The sequence below is a fragment of the Triplophysa dalaica genome, chromosome 13 (assembly GCF_015846415.1).
Source record: "Triplophysa dalaica isolate WHDGS20190420 chromosome 13, ASM1584641v1, whole genome shotgun sequence".
Classification (NCBI taxonomy): Eukaryota; Metazoa; Chordata; class Actinopteri; order Cypriniformes; family Nemacheilidae; genus Triplophysa; species Triplophysa dalaica.
In genome coordinates this window covers 12,805,309-12,831,693 of record NC_079554.1, presented here as the reverse complement: position 1 = coordinate 12,831,693, position 26,385 = coordinate 12,805,309, and the positions used below count along the sequence as shown (strand labels likewise).

Genomic DNA, 26,385 nt, shown 5'->3' with positions numbered 1-26,385 from the left:
GTCAATCTGAAGATTTAAATGAGAAATATTTTGTCTTATCCTACGGATGAATGAATAAAAATGTCCACGTTTGCCATGAGTGCCAGTATGCTCTTCCTCGACTACAGAAGTTGCAGTCTTTATGCTGATTTTCTCGTTTTCATTCGCCCGCAGGGTGGCCGGGCGATCCCTTAGAGATAGGGTGAGAAGCTCGGTCACTCGGGAGGAGCTCAGAGTAGATCCGCTGCTCCTCCACATCGAGAGGGGCTAGCTGAGGTGGCTCGGGCGTCTTTCCCGGATTCCCCCTGGACGCCTTCCCGGGAAGGTGTTCCGGGCATGTCCCACCGGGAGGAGACCCCGGGGAAGACCCAGGACACGCTGGAAGGACTATGTCTGGGACTATGTCTGCCTCGGTGTCCCCCCAGAAGAGCTGGAGGAAGTGTCTATGGAGAGGGAAGTCTGGGCATCCCTGCTTAGACTGCTGCCCCCGCGACCCGGCCCCGGATAAGCAGTAGAAAATGGATGGATAGGTTTTCATTATACATAATTGCTTGTCAAATGAAGCATAAATGGTGCACAAATGTAGAACAGATTAAAACAAACAACCATAGTACTATCTTGTTATAAAATAAAGAAATGATGAGATGAATATAGACAAACATGTTTCCTAATGCTGTCTGTCATGCCTGGTGAGTCATCTCTTCTTGACCAGACTTGTGTATCAGTATTTACAGATTGCCTAAGAGTCTAGAGAAACACAAGTCAATTCCGCATTTCCTCCGTGTGTGCACATTGTGCGCTTTCCCGCCCGCCCCTTGACTTTTCCAGTACTGCACCTGAACATCAGACGAACTCTTCTCTGTCTCTGCTACACAGTAGCAGACACTGGTGGACGTTATCCAGGAGCGCCATGAAACTGTCGGTCGCGTTTCGTCATGCTCACCGGAGCCATTCGAACATTCGACGATCAAGAACCAGCGGTTTTACGGTTTTAACCCCGGTGAACAGATTCATAGCTGATAGTAATACGGTTTCTCATTCACCCGCTCGCAGAGTAAGTTCAAGCAGCGGTAGCGGCTCGAGCGAAACGGTTACGAGCTTTAAAAGCCACACGAGGAAAAGAGATGTACCCGTGTATGAAGGTGCCATTAGGTAAGACTAAAATAAACTGAGATGACAAATATTCTGGGTAATGTTGAGTGTTTTTACGATTGTAGAACGGTGTGGTTGCAACTTTGCTATTGTGCTTCAACAAGTCTGATGTCTCCCCACGTGTTACCGGCGTTTGACCGCCAGGCGCCAGCTGATGTAACTTATGGCTCCCGTTAACTTACACGTTTCATGCGTGGCGAGTTGTGTTTTGTATAAATTGTCTATACGGGAAAAGTCAGAGTTGAACATTATTAATGCGATTTTGTTATAATATCTGATTTTTAAGCGTTTAAGATGTTGGTCCGTGTTACAGTATAGGACCTCATTTAAAGTGATTCTTCACCCAAAAATGAAAATTTTGTCATCGTTTACTCACTTTCGAGTTGTTTCAAAATCTGTATACATTTCTTTGTTCGGATGAAGACGGATAACGATATTTGGAAGAATGCCTATAGTCAAATTTTGCCCCCCATTGACTCCCATAGTAGGAAAACATACAATGGTGCCCCATAACTGTTTCGTACATTGTTCAAAATGTCTTCTTTCGTGTTCAACAGAACAACAAAAAAAGTTATTTTTCCTACTTTGGTAGTCAAGGGGGGCAAGATCTGTTTGGTTAAGAGCATTCTTCCAAATATCTTTCTCAGTATTCATTAGAACAAAGAAATGTATGGAGATTTGGAACATGTAAATGATGACATAATTTAAATCCCTTTAAAGCGGTCTCCTGTATGGGATTGTTGTTTCAATTTTGAAGTGTCTATACCGTTTTTTATGCCCTAACATATTAACCAAGAGATTATAATTGATACCAAATTTTCACTTTGATTCTTATCAAATCTGAGAATTAAGTCTTTCCTGTAGCTCAGCGGTAAGAGCATTGCGTTAACAACGCAAGATTGTGGGTTCAACCCTAGGGGACTGCAAATACCTATGTAAGTCGCTTTGGATAAAAGCGTCTGCTAATGCATAAATGAAATGAAAATGTAAATCCTTACATTTACTTACGTTTAACTCTGTGATTTTCAGCCATAGCCTACATGTGTCCCCTTCATTTTTTTTAGATATGACCTGTTTGCAAATGAAGTCAAAGTTCAGGTATGCTTCAGGGTTTAAAAAGAATCACTAAATTTAAAAAATCACTACGATTACTTGAGTCAGCGTTACAAAAGATGCAGATGCAGCAGATTCCAAGGCAACATTATCAAGAGGTTATGAACTTCTAGATGTGTCTCATGACAACAGTTTAGATATTTTTTCAAACGGTTATTATCAAGCTTCGAACTGTGCAGTTATGAATTTCTAAAATGCAGAAATAATGACCAAAAAGGTTGAAATCTGTCAACTGGTTGTGGACTTGTGCACTAATGTTCAAAGTTTGTGACCCAAAGCTCAAAACTAGAGGCAAACTGATTGATTCATTGATGCTTGATTTGTGGTCAGCATTGATTCTGATCTTATCCTGGCAGACTATATTGTATTAGTCATATCTCAGTTGCAAGACTGATAACAACAATGATAACTTCATTTAAAAAGTTATAAACTTTTTTAAAAAGGGGATCATGGCTTCAGATCAAATCACCATGTTAAAAGCACAGTGAGTTGGATGGTAAAAAGTAACTTTATGATAATTTGTCACCTACAGTGACATCATTCAGAGAAGCAGGGAGGAGCTCAGAGCTATTGGAAAAATCCACCCATGCCTTAAACCTACACTGGCCATTATACAGGTTTGGTTTCCTTCTACATTCTAAACACATTTTTCTAGGTTTTGACTATATTTTCTATAAATAAATGATGTAACAATATACATATCTTTTGATATATGCGCGATATCAGACACTGTGAAAACGACATTTGTCAATGACAGGCTGGTGAGGATGACAGTTTGCTGGAGATTAACAAAAAGATGGCTGCAAAGGTAAAATCCGTCCTCCTCATCATGTACAGTCTAGTTACAGACTGTGATTTGAAGCCTTTATTAATGTGTTCCTGATTTTGTCCCTACACAGATTGGCTTAAACGTGATTCAAATTTGTCTACCGCGCCAGTGCACGGAAGATGAGGTCAGCTTGATGTTGCAAAATTTGAGAGTCATTAGCTTTAGTGTCTCAAAAGATACAGACTTCTAATATGACAGATGGTGGTAGTTTTCTGACTCCTGAACTGTTCTGATCATCTGCTTTCTCTGCTTATAGGTGATTGAGGAGATCTTGAGGTTGAATGAAGATTCTTGTGTTCATGGTATTTTCTTGCACCTGCCTCAGTCCTTCCTGTCCAGTGCTGTCCGTAACGCCACCAAACCACAAAAGGATGTGGATGGGTGAGTGTTTATTTGCAAATCGCTTTTACATACAGATTTCTTGTCTGACACGGTGGCACTTAGTAAGTGTTAGATGCTCAGGCCGTCCTGTGTGTCTGTGTTTGCAGAGTTTGTGATCTGAATATAGGTCGCGGGGTGTTGGGGGATCAGAGAGAAGGCTTTACATCACCTGTAGCTGAAGCCGTGCTGGAGCTGCTCACCAGGCAATGTGCGTATCTGTTTGTTTGTGTGTCTAGAGAATGCATGTGAATATTAGTGAGTCTGTCTGTGAAAATCAGGCCGAAAACTCATATTTTAATTACAATATATATAATTGTTGTTCATTACTATCTTTTTGTGTAATTTCAGATGCCCCGCTGGTTGGCAAAATGGCACTGCTGGTGGGTGTGGAGGGTCCCCAGAAAGTGGCTCTTCAGTGTTTGATGCAAAACAATGGCATGATGGTGCAGACCTGTGAGTGGCGCTCAGAGATGCTACAAAAACAGGTGAGAGAGGGAGTTTAAGCTTTCCTTTGAGTATTTAGCTGTTTTCACCAGCAGGGGCCAGTGCTGCTTTATGAAATGAGATTTGATCATAAGTTATGAGAGATGTACAGTACAAGTTTCTTGTTGCAGTCAAGTTGATTGATTCTGAATCTGACTCGTATTTGCTGTGTGATGTGGTTAATTATGACTCCTGTATTTAACCATCTTGCACATTTGCTTTTTAGGTCATGGAGTCAGATGTTGTGGTTATGTTGGAGACAGGGCTTAAGCGTCTCTCATCCACCTGGTTGAGGCCAGGGGTTGCAGTCATCAACCTCGGCTTTGCTTTGGTCAGAGGTATGTCTCTAAGTTAGGCTGCTTGGCAGGTCATACATTTCTGAGAGTAAAATTACGCTGGTCTTTTATTCTTCCATTCATTGTCATTTGAGAATTGAGGGACTTATTAAAGTCTGCCAAAAACACTTGATGTAAAAGGCAAGCAGGTGATTTATCTTTAATGCAGAGAAATGCAGGCTGCACTTAAATGACTTGCCATTGCCAAGAGACTGTAATGGATATAGAGCCCGTGATTTATACGGCATAAACACAAGCATTCCGTTAGCGTGGGAATAATAATAAAACATGACTGATTTTATTTTCATTGATGCTCAGACTGAGCCATGCTTTCCTATGTATGATGTAATTTCTTAGAACACACTGACAGCTGGGATGACGGGGTTGAGAATGATTCTTCTGTCGGGTCTCTAAGTGCTGCTCTTAGAATGCAGGTAAGGGACCTTCTACTGTTGTATGATTGTAAGGAGTGATGATGTGAATTTTGAGTTTTATTGCATTATACCTGTGCACTAGTATGCTAAAGTGGTTTTTTTTATTTTAAAATTTGTATTTTGATTGTTAAGCATGTGGTAATGAGCAGCAGTAGGTGGATGAAGGCACAACAGTACCAACCGTGGAGGCTCCGCCCACTAAAACTTCAACCACTGTCCCCTGTGCCCAGGTATGAGCAGTTCTTCTATAAGTCTCTTGAAAAGATACAACATTGTTGACGACTTTTCTCTGATCAATGGCTGTCTTTTAATGTTTCCCACAGTGATATTGAGATCTCAAGATCACAGACCCCCAAGCCCATATCTCAGCTGGCTGAGGAGATCGGGCTGCTTCCAGAAGAGCTGGAGGCCTATGGTACCACCAAAGCCAAGGTCCACCTGTCCCTCCTTGACCGTCTCCAGCATCAGCCTGATGGCAAATACATCTTGGTTGCAGGGTGCGGCATCTGTCTTTACTCAACTTTGGTTTAATTGCATTATTAAACATCCCGCCCCCAGGTCACACCATTGGTTGAGCTTCACAAAATAGATAATCTGTAGTCTTCTTTGCTTACGAAACTAGTACATTAATAAGCTGTACTCATCCTTTTGTATTGCAAGTAAATGAGAGCTACTTTCAGGGTGTACTGTTACAATCATGTGAGGTTTCAGGTGTGTGTGTTTGTACTCTACCTCTAAATTCCTAGAGAGAGTAATTGGTGGGCCCAGGGATCTTATCTGCTGCTGGCTCTCGGGCCCACCGGGAACCTCCCTTTCATCCGTGTGTGTGAAGCATGGCTCGGTCCTCTCCGATTGGGGGGCCGGTGGCTCTTTCATGTGTGTGGGGAATGCAGAGACCCCCGGCTTTATCACTACCCCTTTCCTCTCCCCAGACTCTCCTTCTTTAAGTTCAGTCCTTTGTTCTACCTACAGAGCCTGTGAAGCGGCACTGCCCTCCCGCACAACCCACTCAATTACTGTCAGCCAGTGGCATGCCTTTACTGTGTTGCCAAAAAAGCTGTTTCACATAAAGACAGAGAGAGGGAGAGAGCAAAAGAGGTAGAGAGGTTGCTTATGGGGTTGTTGGGAGACTGAAACGGCGAGATCAGAGGAGGGAGAGCAAGAAGAGAGGAAAGGGAAAATAATGAGTAAACGTGTAGTCGCAACTCCTTCATTATATTGGGTTAAATGTGCAGAACTGTAAATTTGGTTGGTTCCAAGAAATTCACTGCAAACATTTTGATCACAATGTTTTGGTCGTTTGAGCTGTATGTTTTATTGGTTTTAACCAAATATTTGTAAACCTAAAATAGTTCACGAACCTCTGCTTTGTACTTTTTTATATATGTTATGTGATGTGTATCACTATTACGAAAAACTAGAAGATTTTGATTTTCGCTCGAAGTTTATTTTAACATTTCATTTTGTTTAATCTATGCGTAGTTTTAACCTTATAAAACCTGAAAGGCTGTGCTAAGAGTACAATTCAATTTTATTTATATAGCGCTTTTAACAATGTTGCATTGTTTCAAAGCAGTTCTACAGGAAGAAAGACAAAACTTGGTATTTGTGTTAAAAGGACAGTGTGTTTATGATGTGTTTGGTCTGTGTGTTTTAGTATAACTCCCACTCCTCTGGGTGAGGGCAAGAGTACGGTGACCATAGGTCTGGTCCAGGCCCTCTCGGCTCATCTCAAGCTGAACGCCTTCGCCTGTCTGCGACAGCCTTCCCAGGGCCCGACCTTCGGAGTCAAAGGTGCGCTTCTGTTTCTGTTTGCTTAACCTCGGTTTGATATTGAAGTTTATGATTGACATTGTCTTGTTATATCAGGCATGTTGTCTTGTCTTTTGTGTTGCTGTCTGTTTATCAGCATGGTTCATTATTTCGTCTCCCCACAGGAGGAGCAGCGGGCGGGGGATATGCCCAGGTCATTCCTATGGAGGAGGTGAGGGAGGACAGACATCCTGTCTCCTATTATCACAAAACTCTTTCCCTTAGAATGCCACGGTTGTCTGTCACTGATGAGAGGCATCAGAATCACACAGCCATTAGACGGATAGATCCCCCAAAAATGAGAATTCTGTCATCATTTTTTCAGCCTTATGTGGTTGTAAACCTGTATTTGACAAAAAAAGATGTCTGTCCCTTTAAGACAAAGTCAAATAAGATATTTCTTCGAATTTTAATCTGGTTTTATCCTCTTCTGCCTTTTCTCACTCATATAACAGATTAAGTTGATCAGTATTTTAACCTTTTTGCTCATTATGAATTAGTTAATCAGTGTATGTTAGTACATCTAAATTTGTATTTGTATTGAAAAACATACATGAGAAGTTCTTAGTATTTGTTATGTCAACCTTTTATTTTATTAAGAGCATGTATTTAAACTTGCATAGGCTCCCCAAATTAAGCGAAATCTCATGGGCCATGTGACACTAGTGTGAATGGAGAGTATTTTGAAAAGCATCTTGTGTCACTTTTGTACAAAAGAGTTTAAATATCTCCTATTTTGTGCCATAATGTTCGTTTTGTTGCATTTTTTGTTGAAAGTATTTGATATAAATTGGGTTCTGGGTCTCAAAATGTCAATCAATGTGTGTACACTTTTGGACTTCACTTTCTGTTTATTCTTTTTCTTCCAGTTTAATCTTCACCTCACAGGTGACATTCATGCTATAACCGCAGCCAATAATCTGGTCGCAGCAGCTATTGATGCCCGCATTCTTCATGAAGCCTCTCAGTCAGACAAGGTAACAACGAGTTCCTGTTGGATTTTCAGTCTCACTTTGGTCATGAAATAATTAAAAGAGTAGTTCACTTTCGATCATCATTTACACGCCCTCTTGTCATTTCAAACCTGTATGACTTTATTTCTTCTGCAGAACACAAAAGAAGATATTTTGAAAAATGTTATTAACAGAACAGCACAGCCCCCCCTTCACTTCTATTGTAACCAACGCAAGTGAATGGGAGACTGTTAAAAATATCAAAAAGTCTTATTTTTAAAGTGAACTACTCCTTTAAGCACTTTTACAGGATTGCTTCAGGTCAAAAGTTAAATTCAATGAGATATGTGTTGATTTACCACATAACAAACAATTATGCATTATTGTAGTTTTTTACAACACATTGACTTGCATATTTTGCAGGCCTTGTACAACAGACTAGTGCCGTCTGTTAATGGTGTGAGACGCTTTTCTCCTATACAGCTGTCTCGTCTACAGGTGAGTCCGTCTGAACAGGTCTGACCGTTCATTCATTGTTTTAAAGACAATTTTTAAAATCATTTAGTTTTGCCTTACATCAGTTCTTCAGGATAGAGGTTGTACACACAGATGCAATACATCAAGTTACCATTAGGGGTCCTCATGAAGCTGTTGTCAAACAATGTTCTCATTTTGTGGAAATAATTCACAGCAAGTTCACAAAAATGTTTTTGTCTCACTGTTTAAGTAAACACGGCAAGTGTTGTTTTGGCTCTTACACAGATAAGCTGGGAGTCCCTTCCAAACACAAAACCTGTTTATGTTTGCCCAGGGACAGCTTGAGTTGACTTACATTTTGAAATATAAGATTAAATGTTTAAGTAATTTGAATTTTAGAGGCGGTCAACAATTAAAGGTTATAATTTAACCACAATTTGAAAGGCATTTATGGACATATTGGGAATTCAATTGCAAAATAATTTAAATTATTACTTTGTCTGATTCAAGTCCAGAACTTACTTCAGTTATGAAAATGTTTAAATACTAGATTTGTGTTTGTTTTCAGCGTCTTGGAATAAACAAATCTGACCCTCATACCCTGACTCCACAAGAGATTAACTCATTTGTCCGTCTTGACCTTGACCCTGAAAAGGTCACGTGGCAGCGAGGTAGGTGCAGGTGTATTGGTCTACAGTTCCTCATAGTTTTCTTTCCCTCCATGCTTGGTAGGTCACAGAGGTTTTAGGTTGCAGGAAGCTGAGTATACTAAGTTGCTAGAAAGCTGACTGTGTGCCACTCCCTGTTGCCATAGAGATGATCTTACCACGATTTTCATACGCAGAGAAGTTTCTCTACCCTATTCAATCTCTGTAGTCAACTAAAATGGCAAGAGTATGAAGTCTGTAGGACAGTAGATGATGTGCGGTAAATGTTACCTAAATTCGACAGCTAACTGGCCAATTTGTGGTAATTCAAGTTGGCAAACAGAACTTTGGCGTAAACTATGCATGGGGTAAGTCGTATGCAAGTCATTTGTCTGTTGTTATCCTTCCAGAGCAATTTTTGAAAACTAGCCCCCTTGAACCCACTTACAACTCTTATCACATCTGCTGAGGAAACCCAACGTAGACCTTCTGCATTTTATTATTACGCTGTCCCGCCTGAGATCTGCACATTCAGCTGCATCGGGCGTCTCCCGTTTTTCTTATGGCCGCCTGGGAACATCTGCTGCCTTTAGCCCAAAGTTGAACGTCAGGGAGATAGCGCTGCAGTGACTGATGGGATATTTACTCAGTCGGGTTAAGAGTACACGCTAAGATGAGGGGCCTGGACGATTAAGACCAGCTTTACATCTCTCCTGCTCTGAGGGAGAGTGCATGTTTCTATATGTCTGCCTGAGGAAACGTCTGAAGATCATCTCTGCGACATTCGTAAAGTCTAATGTAAGCCATTAGGCTTCCCATGGGTTTCCTACGGTCTGTTATGAAAAGGTATCGCTGTGAATGATGATTTTTGCTTGACATCAGCACATTCCTTCCTTGTTATAGAAGTTTTCAGATTATATGTTTCGATGCAGCATGTACGCCGTACACTCGCAGATAGATGAACTGATACAAATATACAAGAGGGAAATGAGAAACAGAAAGCCTTAAAGCGTACTAAACCGCAAACGAGGCTTATAATTGTTCTGCGTTTGTTTGAGAAAATACCGGAGGGTTTGAATTCCTTCTCCAACTTCCCTGGCCTTTGGGAGTTTTGTGTTTATGTCTGATTGCCCCCTCCCACATTTTGCTTGGCCGAAAAATGCGCAAGGTCTTTGAGGAATGCCTGTTATTGTGAGGTTATGGTTTCCCTTGGCGTAAACCGCTCTGGGTCTCTTAGGTCATTGGTTTTGTGAGATTCATTAGATTGCCTCATACATCTCAGCAGTGACGGCGAGATCTATCCAGCTTGCAACACTTAGCGTCCAGCTGAGATCCCTCATGCCATTTATTCTCTCCAGGCTTTGTTTTCAAACACAGCAGCTATGTTTGAGCAGATAGCGCAAGCTAACCAGTCTGGTGTTATTGCAACCTGGTTAAAATGTTGAATTTAGGAGAAAAAGCTCAAGGAAACACAAGTGAAGTGTTTTAGTTGTACCAGATTTTATGTTATCATAAGTGAGCAGGTTCTTAGAAGACACAGTCTTTGCCTCAAGCACGTAAATATTTTTTTAAACGTTGAATCTCCCTTCTCAATTCTTAACCTTGATTTTTTACATCTATCACAGTTGTTGATACCAATGACCGATTTCTGCGAAAGATCACTGTTGGCCAAGCCAACACTGAAAAAGGCCATGCCCGCCAGGTACGTACTGTTAAAAGTTTTCATTTAGTTAAACAGCAATATCATGTGACACCAACGTTTTGTCTTGTTTTCTTAATCAGTACCTCTCTCACTTTTACGTATATTTCCTTTAACTGGAATTAATTAAGTCCTGCGGTATGTCAACAGCTGTCAGGAATAATGGCCCCAAATCGGCCAGATAACAGCATGCACCTCAATGGGAAACAGGCTAAGTAAAAGCAAATGTTTCAAAAAGGGCTTATTGCTTGCATAGCAAACCCTGTGAGATGGCCAAGCATGTGCTTACATTCACCCAAAGCTAACCCCCCCTTTCCAACTGTACCAAAACCACTGAAACATGCACTGGAGCACAGCAGTTGTGTTCTAGGGAAGTGCAGTGTACTGTGTATGTATTTTTTGGAAATAGTAAAGGTTTGCGTTTGAAATGCAAAGCTTTTGAGGACAAGCAAGTTAAAGGGACTGTTCAGAGAAATTTAAAAGTTTGTCATTTACTCACCCTCAAGTTGTTCCAAATCTGTATCAATTTCTTTGTTCTGATGAACACAGAGAAATACATTTTTAAGAATGCTTGTAGCCAAACAGTTCTTCGACACCAGTGATTACCACAGTAGGAAAAATAACAATGGTAGTCATAAGGGCCCCAGAACTGTTTGCTTTCCTCCATTCTTCAAAATATCTTCTTTTGTGTTCAACAGAACAAAGAAATATAGAAAGCAAATTTACCTACTATGGTAGTCAATGAGGCCAAGAACTCTCCAAATATATTTCGATGTGTTCACAAGAAAAACAAAGAAATTTACACAGATTTGGAACGACTTGAGTAAAGGAAGACAGAATTTTCATTCTTGGTTGAACCGTTTCTTTTAAACATGTTTTCAAATTTATAGTAAACAAATTGTACGTACTAAAGAAATATTATTACCTTAGTAATGAATTATGAATAATTTAAATTCAAATTTGGCGAAAACTATTAGCATGTAGCTATGTGACAGGTGCTAATGGCACAAGTGATTTCTGTTAAGCAGCCTACCATCTCTCCTCATAAGGCATCTGGCCACCCGTTATCTGCTCCCAGCTGTTTTATTAAAGGAGTATTTATTAGCTGAGAGTTAAACCAGGACGTCTCGGCTTTCCTCCAGCTGGGGTTGACATGGACACATGCGGGAGCAGTTTGGTCACATACTGTAGGATAAAGAACCACCGCTGGCAGATGTCTGCGGACGTGTCAGATAACATCATTCCGAAGAGTCATTTGAATGGAAATCACCTAAATTATCGTGTGAGTGCGTGTGTGTTTAATGGTATGTAACCTGTCTTCTTTTTTCAGACCCAGTTTGATATAGCTGTGGCCAGCGAGATCATGGCCATCCTGGCTCTGACTGATGGGCTGGCTGACATGAGGGCCAGATTGGGACGTATGGTCATAGGGAGCAGCAGAAACGGCCAGCCGATCACCGCAGATGACCTGGTTTGTGTTGACTGTCGACAAGTTGTCCGCTTAACAGACTAGATATATTTTGTTTTCGCATTGAGACGTTACTTGTCTTTATCATAAACCCTTAAAGAGGATGTTGTGCCGTATATCCTTTTCAAGAATTTCGTACTTTTAATCACTATAAAGACATTAGACCCGACTTGATGCTTCAACAAAAATATTTTGACATTAATCGATCACTCTCTTTCAGGGTGTGTCCGGTGCTTTAGCAGTCCTCATGAAAGACGCCATCAAACCCACGCTGATGCAGACACTGGAGGTGAGACCTTTTCCTTGGCTTTGTTAGTATCTTTTACACAGGCGCTCGCTCGTGCGCTATTTTTCTTATATTCTGTCACACATACCCACACGCTCAGCGGTCATAGCCACGCTATCTTCATGGAAACTCCCAAACTTGATACTCTCAGCGTTGGTGAAGCGATAGAATATTAGAAGCATGAAACGGAAAGCTCGCGCACTAACATACATACATCTGGTTTTGGTTTTGGCTCAGTGGGTGTGTGTCTCGCTCTTCGACCATCACACCCCAAGCGCCACGAGAGAAACTGGAAATGAGAAATAGACAGTGGTGAAAAGCCTGATTGTTGGAATGCCTTTCATCTTTACGGCTTTTAAACATGCTAATGACTCGCGATTGATGTTCGGTAGTGTATGCGTGTATGTGTGCATAGGAGTTGCGTGTTTTTAGAGAGCGGGTGCAAAATTGCTTTGTGAAAACTTTCCTGCCTGGTTTCCTGTTTCTTTAGTGAGGAGGAATCATATCAGGATGGAACAGGCCGCAAAGGGTTGTGGGAATAGTCTTTTTGCATGGTGATGTATTATTCCTGCTGGGATTGGGATGTGTGTGTGTGTTTGGTATGCGAATGACTAAACAAAAGGACTTGCATGTGTTCACATATAGGCCTGGTTAGATTCTTGAGGGACTTTTTTCTAGAGAGAGTAAGTTGTGTTAGTTGGATATATGTCCAATCGAGTGAGGTTAGCTGACTTTGTATGTGTAAACTCATATAGTTGAATGTGTATGCACAATGTTTTCATCAGGGTCACATGTATATTAACCTTAGCCCATATGCATCCAAAAATGATTTTAATGGAACTTCATTCTGAAAAGAATCGAATTGGTCTCCATTTTCCTTTAAAGGTCCAGTGTATAAAATTTTGTGGCATCTAGGAGTGATTTTCTAATTGAAACAACACCTTAGTCCTCTGCTTCGAAGCACTACGGGACTGACACAGGGCTAAGATGTTGTCACGTTTTTGCTTCTTTACCGAAGGAATATAAAATGCTCTCTGTAGAGCAGTTTGTCCTTTCATCGCTACTGTAGAAACATGGCAAATTCCATGCAAGGGGACCCACGTTGCATGTAAAAAGCTCATTCTAATGCAATAAAAACATAATGCTTCATTACGTAAGGTCTTAATACACCTCTGAAGACATTTCTGACAATAGATATTTCTTATTTTTCCGCCATTGCGCCTTGGTCAAAACTACACTTTTCTTATAAAGTGAGCCCTCTCTGTTCTGTTTTGCTTGGTTTTTCCTGTTTTCTATCCGTCCTGGGTTTGGCACGTCACATCTCCCCCATTTTCCACACTCGCAGGGCAAAGGTGTCCCGTCATATCAGTTTGCATCTTTTGATATGCTAGTTTTTCATGTGAAATTTTCCAGAGGACAGTTCATTGGAAATCCAAACATCTGCTTTTCCATTCACACAGTCGCACACATACAGATATTTTCTCGTTCTTTTAGACAGACTTGATGGCAAGCCAGCAGCGTAGATGAACAAAATCATTTAACGCTTTGGTTGAAATCGTGTGAAGATGAATCGAAGAAACTATTTGGGATATTCTTTGATGTATAGAAATAAAACGTTATGAGCGGACCAAACTCTTGTGTAAATAAAAATGGGCGGAAGAAACTGCAAGTTTTGCAAGTTAAAACTGTACTCGTGTAACTGTGTTTGCATTCATTTGAGTGTAAAGGCAAATTTGTTGAATGGCAGGTTTTTTATTTCTGCTTATAAAGAAAGCATGCTCCTAAATTACGTGTATCTTGGAAGCCACAAACACACAGGGTGTTGGCGACAAACCGAACAACAACATTCATTGTGCTGTGTGAAAAGAAATGCCTTTTAAGAATGGAGCAGATCATTCGTAAAGTTATCACTTATTAAATAAACAGGTAGAATTACTTTAAAAGTAATTGATGTTGACAAGCCACTGGCAAACACGGACTTAATAGGGTGACGCCTCGATGTGAACATTGTTCGCTTACCTCGCTTGACTTCTTTGAACACATCACCTTTACACTTGGGTGGTGTGGAATATTTAATGATCAGGGCCTACTGATGTGTCGAAATGAGGATGCTGGCATGCACTGATAAATGTTTAGGATATATAGGAAGTCTTGCTGTTTCTCCATTGACAGAGGACACATTTTACCTCAGTTTCCTACCAGATTTGACTTCCTTTTCCTGAATTCGGATTACTTCATCACTCCATTTCTTTGTTTGTGTCTTTGCTTTTCCATCTTCCTGAACTTTCTCCTTCCTGTTACGGATTGCCACAGGGTCATTGGTTTAAGCCCCACATTTTCGCAAGGCTTCAAATGCCTTCTGACACTTGACAATGAAACACATTTTGAGTTTTTTAAGTATGTAGTTGAAGGATACCATATATGTTTGAATATTTTGTTAAAATGCCTGCGTTGTTTTTCAGCAATAGATTTATGTTTAAGGAATAATACACCATTTTCAGGTGCTTTTGTGACACAGTGTCAGTTGTGAACCCTTAAGGTGCTAATGTAAGATATTGTCAATGGGTTCTGACAGGAATTGTTGTTATTTGTTATTTATCTCATGCCAGGGCACCCCAGTGTTCGTGCATGCCGGACCTTTCGCTAACATCGCCCATGGAAACTCCTCCATCCTGGCAGACAAGCTGGCACTCAAACTAGTAGGAAAAGAAGGCTACGTTGGTGAGTGTGCACAAACACACACACACGCATACAAACAAATGCATTCATTTGAACACCACAGCTGTTTTTTTATAGCACACAAATTTACTGGCAAGAGACAATGGCTATGTGGGGGTACGTTTAACCGAAAATAGTGACGCTTGGTTATTTTCTGCTTCGGGCTTTGCTCATGTGTCAGGGTGGTTTCACATGCTCAACCACGGTCTGCGAGCTCTAGGAAACCTCTAGGGCTTGCGTAAAGCTGAGCAAAGAACCGGATACTTTATCTTAAACCTCAGAGGAATGTTTTGTTTTTAAGATGAATCCAGTTAATCCTATCAGTGCCTGAACACCTGAGCATACATGCACATTCAAAACCTACGTGCACACACTCAAATGTGTGTTTTATCATATTGTAAATGAAACATATCATTGACTTCCATTGTTTCGTACCAGGAGGATGATATTTCTGTGTTTTTAAACAACAACGAGTCTTTCAAATCTTTAAACATTGCATTTTATTACATATATTTTTGAGTGTATTTAAAATGATTTAGCTCACCACGTGTAAAAAATCCACATCTCTCTCCTTCATTCCTTTTCCCCGTTCTTTTAACTCTGTCCCTTTCCCTCTTTCTCAATGTCTTGTCCCAGACACTTAAAGAATGCTAAGAATGGCTGAGGGCCATGTGGTCCATGCTAGCATCAGAGTAATATTCCCCCTTCATCATCTCAAGACAAACTAAACACCACATCCCAGTGAAAACACCGCCAACCAAACCAGGCCAAGATTTGTGTAGAGTTAAAGCCTAATTTTTATAATCTTTTGTTTTATGTCTGCTTTTCTGCCAGCATGTAAATCCTTCTAAATAGAGACATTGCTAGAACCCCCTACAGGGCTATTAGAGATGATTTGATTTGCTACTTTGTAAAGAACGGCAGATTGGGACCGCTTAAGTTGAGCGGTTTAGTTTACTCTCGTTCCTCAATTCAAGTCCTTTTGAGGCTTGGATCGTCAGCCTCTAGAAACAGCTGGAATTCTGGGAGTTATGTTGACTTTTGTCAAGTTTCAATGAGGGGGGGTTGTATGCGTTACCTGATGCCAAGGTATGTGTGGTATGCTGTGTTTTCGCAGTGGGTGAGAGGGAGGACACTGCATATCAGCTGATTATACACAACAGATCCACTTCACAGGAAAAGCACTGCTTTGCTGAGGAATACTAGAGGGGTATGAGGGTAACCTTTGGTCTACACAGAAGAAGCTGATGGACATTTAGCCTCAGACTGATAGATGACTTGATCATTCCAGGTTCTGTGCAGTGTGGATTTGTGAAAGCCAATAACATACTCCTCGCCTCACATTCCCCTCAGTACTGAGACGACTGTAAATCTGTGTCTGCATGGTGTGTGGATGACATAAGAACGGGTGATATATTCGTTTCAATGTTCCCAGTCTTGTCAAACCCAGTTGGGGGTGGGTTACTTTGTTTCTGCACCTGGTTGTCCCAAGGTCATGAGCAATGCCTTGAAGATAAACTGACTCGGTTGTTTACTTTTTTAATAGGATGCTTTTACATTTCAATAGTGTAAATCCTATTATTTAAAATTTTGTGATGGACATATCTGGCTTCGCCTCATTGGGAAACAAGAGACCAAAGGTGTAAGTGGCCAATATCGGATGCATCTAGGGCAGAACAAAGACTGACACCAGGAGGTTTACAGTCGCTCAAAACACAATGCCAGACCACCACGCACACACACGTATACACGCAGATGAAGAGCCCCTAGAAAATATGCCAGGCCTCTATAGTGGAAATAACAACATTACCCATCCCCTTCCCTCCTGCTCCTAAAGCCTGGGAAGTAGCACAGGAAACTTGCAGGGTTCTGGGAAAAATGGATTAGTAGAAATGCTCCATATTCAGTGGTTCAGTGGTACGTTCACGTTTATACTAACCAGTTAAAAAGCAAACAGTACATGTCTCTCACACACAAAATAAACATTAGTGGCTTGTGGTGGGGTGGAAGGGACTTGAGAATAATGTTTCTAGTGCTCGTTTCTTATGGTCAAAAAGAATGGGATCAATAGAAGATTTTGGAGTGCACTGATGCCTACTTTGAAACGGTTGTAATTATATAATTGTTATGAGTGAATGGCAATAACTCAGCCTGGAATGTGGGGACACGGCTTAATAAATTACGTTGTCAGTGCAAAAGCAGTTCTCATGTGTACGTGAGCGAGAGCATGTGTGTGTACACGAGGTTGAACCCGTTATTCTGGAAAAAATTCATCATCATTCTTGACCAACTAATTTGAAGTGATAGTTCACCCGAAACTGAAAGATTCTGTCATCATTTAGTCAAGTTGATCCAAACCTGTATAAATTTCTCTGTTCTGATGAACACAAAGGGAGGTATTTGGAAGAAGGACAGTTACCAATAAGATCTCACCTCCTATTTACTGTCATAGTAGGCAAAATAAATACTATGGGAGTCAATGGGGGATAAGATCTGTTTGGTCACTGTCCTTCTTCCAAAAACCTCCCTTTGTTTTGCAGAATTTTTACATTCTCATCTATTTGAGCACAATATAGCAAGTGTAAGGGCACACCTAATCTGGAAATATAATCTTATTTGGACCCCGATATCATAGAAATAAAAATGTTGTTTAAACTTATTGTGTATTTTTCTGTGCTCAGTGACAGAGGCTGGCTTTGGTGCTGATATCGGTATGGAGAAGTTCTTTAACATCAAGTGCCGGACATCCGGACTGAGGCCTGATGTTGTGGTGCTGGTAGCCACTGTCAGGGCTCTGAAGATGCATGGAGGGGGACCAAATGTAAATGTGTGCTTTTCTGCCAATGTTCTCCTATTTTTCGAACTTTAAATATATAACATTTAATTTATGTTTTGTATATTTTAACAGGTTACAGCTGGTGTACCGCTGCCTAAAGAATATGTTGACGAGGTACGAGATAATCATTGTACTTTAACAATTGAACTTTTACTTGAACAATTCTTCTTTTAGTTTCTGTGACGTTAATATCACCTAATGACATTGCAAAAATAAAGATCATTAATCAGACATTATGAGTAACAGAGCATAATGCTGCATTCAGATCGCCAACGACTTTGTCGCTAGTCTCTTGCTACAAAGTCATTAGAAGGCGTTCCTAGCTTTGGTTGTCTAATGGCCTTCAGAGTACACGATTTTAAGCCCAATTTTGGCCCGATTTGCATGTCGTAGGACATCGTAGTAATTTGTAAACGACATGGGGCGTCGAGGCGCAAGATTTAATCGTGTCGTCTCGTATAGTTCGCCATAGTACACAACAACCAAAACTGCTCCTGCGAGGTATCACGACATAAAGACTAGCATGTTTCATTTTTTCCCTAATGGCTAACTTTAGAATGGACAACCCATACTGTCCCCGTCTTGCAATCCAGGAATGTGTCCACTGTCAGGATTTTCTTTCTGATGCCAAAACAGCCAAGTACAAAACATGCTGCTTCAATTCCTATACCTATGGTTTGTTATTATACTGCAGCCGCTTGTCTCCGAAAGTCAGTCAGTCACTATAGTAATGCCTTCTCAATAACATCGCATACGCAGTGAACGTCACCCACGTCGTAAAAAACAAAAACCCATTCACGACGGACGGACACACATAGTCTGTCATTGTTTCTTGTGAACGGCAAAATCTGACACGGTGACATCGTAACAGATAGAAAAAAAAATTCTGGAGAGGCCATTAGGAACATTTATAAACATACCCTACAGTAACGGACAAGAGACCGCCGACGTGAGCTCTGCTGCTGTACTTCAATTGGTTGTCGCTCCGGAAAGTCGCTCGTGATTTGCATAAAGTTGAGCAAATCTCAACTTTGTCACATGGTTAGACACGCCCATTTCCTGTCACCAACGATCATTTCCTGTCACCAACGATCACTTCCTGTCACCAACGATCACTTCCTGTCACCAACGATCACTTCCTGTCACCAACGATCACTGCCGCTTGTGTCGCAGGAAGTCGCCGGCTCTCCATTGAAATGAACATCGCCTCCCTTTTTTTCACTGGGTGTCACTGGCGGTCTGATTTTGTGAATAACTCTTTGAATATTACATTGTAATACAAGAAAGTGTTACATCAGCGGAGAAACATTTATAGATGGTTTTATTGGATGCACATGCCCTGTTTGTCATTGGTCTGGCAAGGAGCTTCTAATATAACAATTTACTTTATATTTAATTTATATTAATAACAATTCATATTATTTTTTATTGTATTTTAATTGTGTTGAATTAAGTTTAAACTAGTTATTGATTCTTTTTAAGTTTGGACCGAATAACTTTTTTTATATTGTTGCTCCTGAAACCAACTATAGCAAATTCTAATTTTGTCCTTTACGAGTCTTGTCTGTACTATTTTACCCCATCAATAAGTTGCGATATTGCTCCCTAATGGTAAAAGGAAAATAAAGGAGGAAGGGGGAGATGAGTGAATGAGTGCCTGACGCACCCTGCTACGCTCCGCAGGGCCACAGCCCATCTCATATGACCCCCTTTCTCCCTAGTGTGGCTTGTGTTATTCAATTAACAGGGAAAATACAGTGTCTGTTTATGGAGGTAGAGGCACAGAGGCGTAATGGGAGTTGTAGTCTAGAAAGAGTGATGAAAAGCAGGTACAGTGTTTCCTAAAGCAAACCCAGCTGGGAAAATAACTCAAGTGCTTAAGCTAATTGTGCGGTTTTCTAATGAGAAACAGAAGGCACCAAAGCTTGTCTCCTGAGCTTTGGATGTCTATTGTCCGAGGCTGGTTCTGCTCTGTTAGCGCCGGTTTGCTTAAAAAAGGAGCAGGAGGTTCCTTCCGGAAAGCACTGTAGATGGTTTTCTCAAGGACGAAACAACTCATCCTCTGATAAAGAAAATAACAAATGTTTCAGTCCATGAAAAAGAATGCAACCAAGCTTCTAGCTAGTTTATTTCACTACATTCTTGTTTTTAAAGTGCAGTCATAAATTGTATTTATAGTGTACTTAAAAGACATACACAATGTGTTTGACTTCAACATGGATACAAGCCACATGCATGATTTCAAGACACTCTGCAAAAACAATATTAACAATGTTTATGGTTTCTGTGTATGTTTATATTTACAAAGTAAGTATTCCCCCCAAAATCTTTTACAGCCTCATCAATTTGGTTAGAGCTTTTTATTAGTATTGTAGTAAATGAGTAAATTCCTTTAACCTGTAATATAAGATGTTTATGAATTAATAACTAGCTAGTTTCTAATTCTCGGATTAGACAAAAGTGAGTTTTGTTTTTGTGTGTTCGGCTTAAAATCCTCTATCTATACAGTATTTGATATTTTGTGATTTATGTTTTTTTTGTCATCAGAATCTGCAGCTGGTTGCGGAAGGCTGCAGTAACCTGAAGAAGCAGATTCAGAACGCTCATCTCTTTGGGATTCCTGTGGTTGTTGCTCTGAATGTGTTTAAGTAAGACCAATCTGAACGAAAAAGTGTCAGGCGGTGCTGTAGTTGTGGAGTTTTGATTCTTAATATCTTTTCTATCATTTTGTAAAGCACTGACACTCAAGCAGAGATTGAACTGGTGTGTCGCATCGCAGAGGATTCTGGGGCCTCAGCTGCTGTGCCGTGTAATCATTGGTCAAGAGGTGGGCGGGGCTCTGTAGAGTTGGCACATGCCGTAAAAGAAGCTGGGTCTCGAGAGAGCCATTTCACATTGCTCTATAGTCTGCAGGTGAGGCCATACGTGTTTATCAGAGTGACATTTTAAACATGATCAGAAATGCTATATTAATTGTTCAGCACATTGGAGTTTTCACAGTCAGGGTGGAATGGGGGTTGTAAATCTGTCAGCTGGTTTCAGTTAACTTTAGCGAGTTTTGGAGGTTGTGACTTTGATTAAGTAATGCTATGAAAGGCACTTTCTTGGTAATTTGTGTTCTTGGCTTTGACTAGCTTCTATTATCCTATTAGAGGTCTGGACACTTACAATCCCAAACATTTATCCCGAAAAAAAAGGTTACGGGGGATTTTCTGGCCATCAGAGAGGAGCGAGTGATGATAATAATAAAGATGTTTGCACACATATTTTTTTAAAGTTAGCATTGGCCCTGTGTTCACATAACTTATAAGGCTAAAATTTGATGATTTAGGAGAAACAGGGATACTCCGCCCAAAAATTACAATTCTGTCATCATTTACTGTCCCTCAAGTTGTTCCAAATCTGTATACATTTCTTTGTTCTGCTGAACACAAAGGAAGATTTCTGGGACATCATGTACTACCAAAAACTATCATCTGATTTCATCTCTCCTTGATGCCCTCCTGCCTTTAACATTTAAAAAAATGTATGATAATACCGTTACTGTGAAGTTATTTGGGCATAAACCGCACAGTGAAAATCTCATATGGTCTCAGCTCTTTAATTTTTTGTTATATTGCAACATGATATTTCGTTCTTCAATATTCATATGATTCAGTCACTGACAGAGACCCATCCCTTATAAGCCAATCACTGTAGGCATATTTACTAAGTTTGCTATCATCCATGGCAACAAGGTCGACCACATCTTTTTCCTTTTAGCTTTTAGGAGGAAACTTTTAACTAAAAACTTTTACTGCTATTCCGTGAAGCTCTTGGTGGTCGAAAACATTTTTTGTGACTTTTTTACAGGATCCTATTGTGGAGAAGATTCGGACAATTGCACAGAAGATTTATGGTGCTGCTGACATTGAGTTATCACCCGAGGCTCAAGATAAAATAGACTACTACAATCAACAGGTGAGAGAGATTACCATTGTTATTAAATATCACACAGGCACTGTGTGTATGCGGGTTGATTCATTTGTTTTGCAGTCAATATGTTTATCCCAAAATAAATCCAAAACAAGGTTCACAATAGATAACAGGTGCAGGAGCCTAAAAACTGATGATATAAATGTTTTGTGGGTATTCAAGGGTTGGTTCACCCCAAAATGAAAATTCTGTCGTCATTTACTCACCTTCGAGTTGTTGCAAATCTGTATAAATGTCTTTGTTCTGATCAACAATGAGAAAGATATTTGGAAGAATGCTTGTAACCAAACAGATCTTGCCTCCCATTGACTCCCATAGTAGGAAAAATTACCTTATACTTTTGATTTGTTCTGATGAACACAGAGGAGACACTTTGATGTATGTAGGACAGCAAACAGTTTTGGGGCACTTTTGACTACCATTGTATATTTTCCTTCTATGGTAGTCAATGGGGGGCAAAATTTTTCTGGTTATAAGCATTCTTTCAAATATCTTTCTCTGTGTTCACCAGAACAAAGAAATGTATACAGATTTGGAACAACTCGAGGTGAGTAAATGATGAAAGAAATTTCATTTTTGGGTGAAGTATCCCTTTAACTGTATCTCGCAGGGTTTTGGTGCTCTACCTATCTGCATGGCCAAGACCCACCTGTCTCTTTCGCACATGCCGGAGAAAAAGGGTGCTCCCACAGGTTTCATCCTGCCAATCAGAGATGTGCGTGCCAGCATCGGGGCAGGGTTTATCTACCCTTTAGTTGGAACTGTGAGTATCTTTAAAATCGGATTTTGAAACTCTTGTCTTCCATTCCTTTTTTCCATCTTTCCCCCCTCACTTCTTCCCTGTAGATATATTTGTTGGCTCTTCGCTCTTGATGCCATCTGCTGCCTTACATCTCTGTCTTTTATTACTTCCTTTGCTGGTAAGTAGGTGGATGTTTCAGTTACTAATAGGATCCAGGATTATGGTTGAACCTGTGATCTATGACCTCGCCGGGCCCTTTAAAACAGCACTTGGCCGAATTCCATCGGCCGTTATGTTTTTGTTCCCTACAGCCAATATTGGCTAGGCTAAGGAGGGAATATCTGTCTGTCTGAATTCCTAACAGTTTTTGGACAGTTTTTTATTATTGTTAATGAAAGTAGGCCTCAGTTAGGGTTTGTAATGAAACCTGTGAGATTGCTTGGCTATGCGCTGTGAAAACAACCCTTACGACGTGACGTGAGATGGGGCTCAGAACTTGACTTTGACAGGTATGACCCGTGCTTGTCCATGTGTGTGTGTGTGTGCGTGTGTTTGTGGTTCACATTTAACCCAGCTGGTTCACTTTAGGAACCACTGTTTCAAGACGTTCAACTTTAGAGTCGTCAGAACAGTCTTTTTCATTATTTTCTATTGTCCCATTTTGGTCCACCTTGTGACTTTTTAAACTTTTCTCCCTACATTATTTTTGAATGAATTTCCTGTATGTTTGTGTATATAAGTGAATGTTTGAGATGTCATTTTTGTTAAAGTTTGATTTATTTATGTAAGGCAGATATAAGACATCTGTTTTTTTTTTTCTACAAAAAGCATAGATCCTCTGGCTTTATGATGCTATTAAAACAACATTGTTGTGTTTAGTTTGAGTGCCCTCATGATCCGGACACAAATTCTAGCAGTTTTAGCTCTGAATGAGTTTTGGACAGAACTGTCTTCTGTTTATGGCGGTAATTTCACAATTTCACTGCTCTTGGCAGTATCTTCACCCACTAGAGCTCCATCAGCTCTAGTGGATGAAGCTGTGATGATGTACACTTGTGCTGACCAGCCGTTGTCTTTTATCCAGTTTGATCCAGTCAGCCAATCTGTATGAAGTGCATGTTTTAGTGTGTTGTGTTGTCTGGGTGAGGCTTAGGGAAGGAAGTTGATTTCCGGGTTGAGAGTGAGGTCCAGGCTGTGATGAAGGTTCAGGGTCGGGGTGAGGCGTCCGCACTGCAGCGTGCTAGGAGATGGGTTGCTGTGACCCCGCCTCTCTGGTCTGGTCACCGGTTTTGACCGCTTTTATCTCTGCAGGGCTGCTGCAGGACACACGGCCAGTGCTCGTGACCCCTCACCCTCAACCCCTGTCAAACTTTACTGCCAGCGCTTTGAACTTAAGTCTAATTCCTCTATCTGTCTTATGTCTTCCTATATGTCTCCCTATATGTCATGTCTTTTCTAGATGATTTTATATGATAAAAGACAGAAGAGAGACGGATCTGTCTTTCTTTCATTCATTACTTTTTCATGTCTTTTATTTTTCATTGTATCTTTCTTTCTTTCTGTCTGTTTTTTGTCTTTCTACCTGTTTTTATGTTTGTCTGTCCGTCTTTCTTTCTTTCTTTTTCTTTCTTTCGCTGAATACTATTCATTCAGAGTCAGTTAAATAAGGGTCTATAGGATACTGAATTCTCTCGCTCTTATATCAACCTGCAGTTACATACAGAATGGGATTGTAGCTGACCAGTGGGTTTGTCTGCCTGGTCCTTTCTATAGAAGCCGCTGAGGGACAAAAGCAGACTTAGTGGGGGTAACAGGAGGAAGTGGCTGATGTCATATGCCAGATACGTGAGGGAGGGGTCAGCCAAAAAACAATGTGACTCAATGGATCATAGCTTCCACTCAGCTCAGATTTATTGCTCAAATCCGTGTCTGCTGTAAACCGCACAATAGATTCCTGAAAAAACTGCTGGAAGGCTTTTGCTGTACTGGCAACCTGACCATCACACTGACGTGAACAGATGCTAGTAGCAGACACTTTTACTCAGCAACATTTTGAGGTTACTTGTGCTTTAAGGCTCTCTGCAATTACATAATGGTGTATTAAACTTGGATATAATTGGGGGAATGTATTCGAGAAAAGAACTACATTAGTCAATACACACATGATCAGGCACATTTAAAGGGAGTGACAAACAGTTGTGACGATTTCTGAATTGGTAAACAAAATGAATGAAACTGCACTTTTTGGGGGGCCAAACTCTGAAGGTGGACTGGGACGTATATTGTGTTTGTTTTTTGCTTTGAAAGGAAAACAGGAAATTGGTCATCATCTGTCCACATCATCTGCAAGGAAGTTCATTTATTCTTATAAGCCAATTAACCGCTCTTGGGACATCAGGGATGAGAGACATTTTTCTTTTGATTGAATTATTCAGAGATGGAGAAAGAGAGATGAGGCTTTGTTCTAAGATGGGAAACCACAGTAGTTTGATGTGAAGTGAACAGAAAATATTCACATGACCACAGAAAACAAATGTTTATCGGTCATGAGGAATCAATGCTAAATTATTTGATTGTGTATCCTTTTATGAGTCTGTACGCAGGGCAGATAAAGATTTTTTTATCTGGATCCAGTGCATTAGACTTCAGTATATGAGACCTCTGTTAAATTCAGGTTAACGTTCTGTGGGGAATGTGAAATTGCTGGATAAATGATGTGCTGTTTCCTCTCTTTCTGTCTTGGTCTTTCTTTTTTAATGCTGAAATTTCATTAAGATAATTCCTTTCCTTTGCCTGTGTCTCACATGTGTGCCAGTCACTTGATTTCAATTCGTGCTATTTTAAGGTGATGTTCATGTGTCTGTCAGCTTGACTGAGTTTTGTTGTTTAAGGATCATAAGAAGTAATATTTAATTGCTGTATATCAACCTTTATAATATGTCATTGGACTGATGTTTCAACATTTACAAAATGTACATCGAGACATGATTTTCTTGAATTCCCCGTTCTTGTAATACAATCTTTGTCACATGCTGCGGGAGTTTAATATACCTCCATTCACAGTCTGACACTGTGTGGCTTGATATACTGTTCATGCACACCCATTGTTATTCATGTGCTTGATATACCGTATCTGTCAAATAAGATAGACATTTTGTCGACTAGTCTATTTATATCCAAGGTTTCCCAAAGATTTATTGTCAATCAAAAAGACTCATTGAATTGTACCTGTTTTACAGATGAGCACCATGCCAGGATTACCTACAAGACCTTGTTTCTATGACATTGACCTTGATCCTGTTACGGAGGAGATTAAAGGACTCTTCTGAACGTGCTTGTGTAGCCCTTGAATGGTAAGATAACCCATAAAGGTGTTTCAAAACGGTGATGCTGTTTTGTCTTTGCACTTCATTCAGGCCACACACCAAAAAGATCATATCTTATCCCAAAATAAGAGGATCAGTATTGAATAACTACAAACTGGGATTTGGGTAGCATTTATTAAAATCTGGGTCGTGTGCTTTATGAATTTATGTTTGTGTGATTTAATGTATGCAAAACGTGTCTTCTCTGTTCGCAGATGTTCTGCTTTATCTGTGTAGAGTAGACCTTCATTCATGCACAGTCATACACATCTCATCCACAGCCCTGTGCCAACATACCAATGAGAATTTTACACTTTTAATCGTTTCCTATTTTATAATGGCAATATTTGTGGTCCTGTTTTTGTTATGAATTTTACATTAAGGAAATGTCTTGATTTTTTTCGTCCAGTTAAATACTTCCAGTGTTTACAATTCAATGACGCACAAAAGCTTCAAAGCGCATTCCATGTGGCTTGATACATTATTAATGCTTTAATATCTGTGGCTTTAATGTTACCTGAGGTATGTCAACAGTATTCAAGAGGATACCTTTATTTGCTTTATATTTGCGTACTGTTAACATTCTCTTTAAACTGTACTGTATTTAACTTCAGTTTCAAATATTTGTTACAGCCAATTATGACTGGAATCCAATGTCTAAGGTGCTCTTATTTGAACACTAAACCCAAAACAAAATTCCA

The 26,385-nt window shown here is 40.2% G+C and overlaps 1 protein-coding gene across 2 annotated transcripts; it reads left to right on the top strand.

The window, feature by feature from the left end:
• The first annotated feature begins 782 nt into the window (after positions 1–782).
• mthfd1l (methylenetetrahydrofolate dehydrogenase (NADP+ dependent) 1 like) lies at positions 783–26,385 on the top strand. 2 transcript variants are annotated; one of them, XM_056764345.1, is made up of 28 exons: positions 783–1,131; positions 2,777–2,861; positions 3,002–3,052; positions 3,144–3,197; positions 3,330–3,454; positions 3,562–3,662; positions 3,803–3,939; positions 4,164–4,275; positions 4,630–4,706; positions 4,839–4,936; positions 5,030–5,203; positions 6,364–6,500; positions 6,644–6,690; positions 7,388–7,495; positions 7,895–7,969; positions 8,517–8,619; positions 10,221–10,297; positions 11,625–11,765; positions 11,983–12,051; positions 14,658–14,769; positions 17,448–17,587; positions 17,675–17,716; positions 20,150–20,250; positions 20,338–20,515; positions 21,455–21,562; positions 22,188–22,340; positions 25,559–25,672; positions 25,900–26,385. In XM_056764345.1, the coding sequence occupies exons 1-27, from the start codon at positions 890–892 to the stop codon at positions 25,646–25,648; spliced, it is 2,937 nt and encodes a 978-aa protein (XP_056620323.1). In that variant the 5' UTR covers positions 783–889; the 3' UTR covers positions 25,649–25,672; positions 25,900–26,385. The 2 variants fall into 2 exon arrangements, with proteins under 2 accessions (XP_056620323.1, XP_056620324.1); XM_056764346.1 differs by lacking the exon at positions 783–1,131 and having other exon boundaries at positions 2,778–2,861; positions 2,971–3,052.

What these genes read in the sequence shown, in the direction of transcription:
- mthfd1l (XM_056764345.1), top strand. Translation starts at nt 890, where the DNA reads ATGAAACTGTCGGTCGCGTTTCGTCATGCTCACCGGAGCCATTCGAAC. An exon ending in AAAGGTCACGTGGCAGCGAG is followed by an intron (nt 8,620 to 10,220) that starts GTAGGTGCAGGT and finishes CATCTATCACAG; the next exon opens with TTGTTGATACCAATGACCGA. An exon ending in CGATCACCGCAGATGACCTG is followed by an intron (nt 11,766 to 11,982) that starts GTTTGTGTTGAC and finishes ACTCTCTTTCAG; the next exon opens with GGTGTGTCCGGTGCTTTAGC.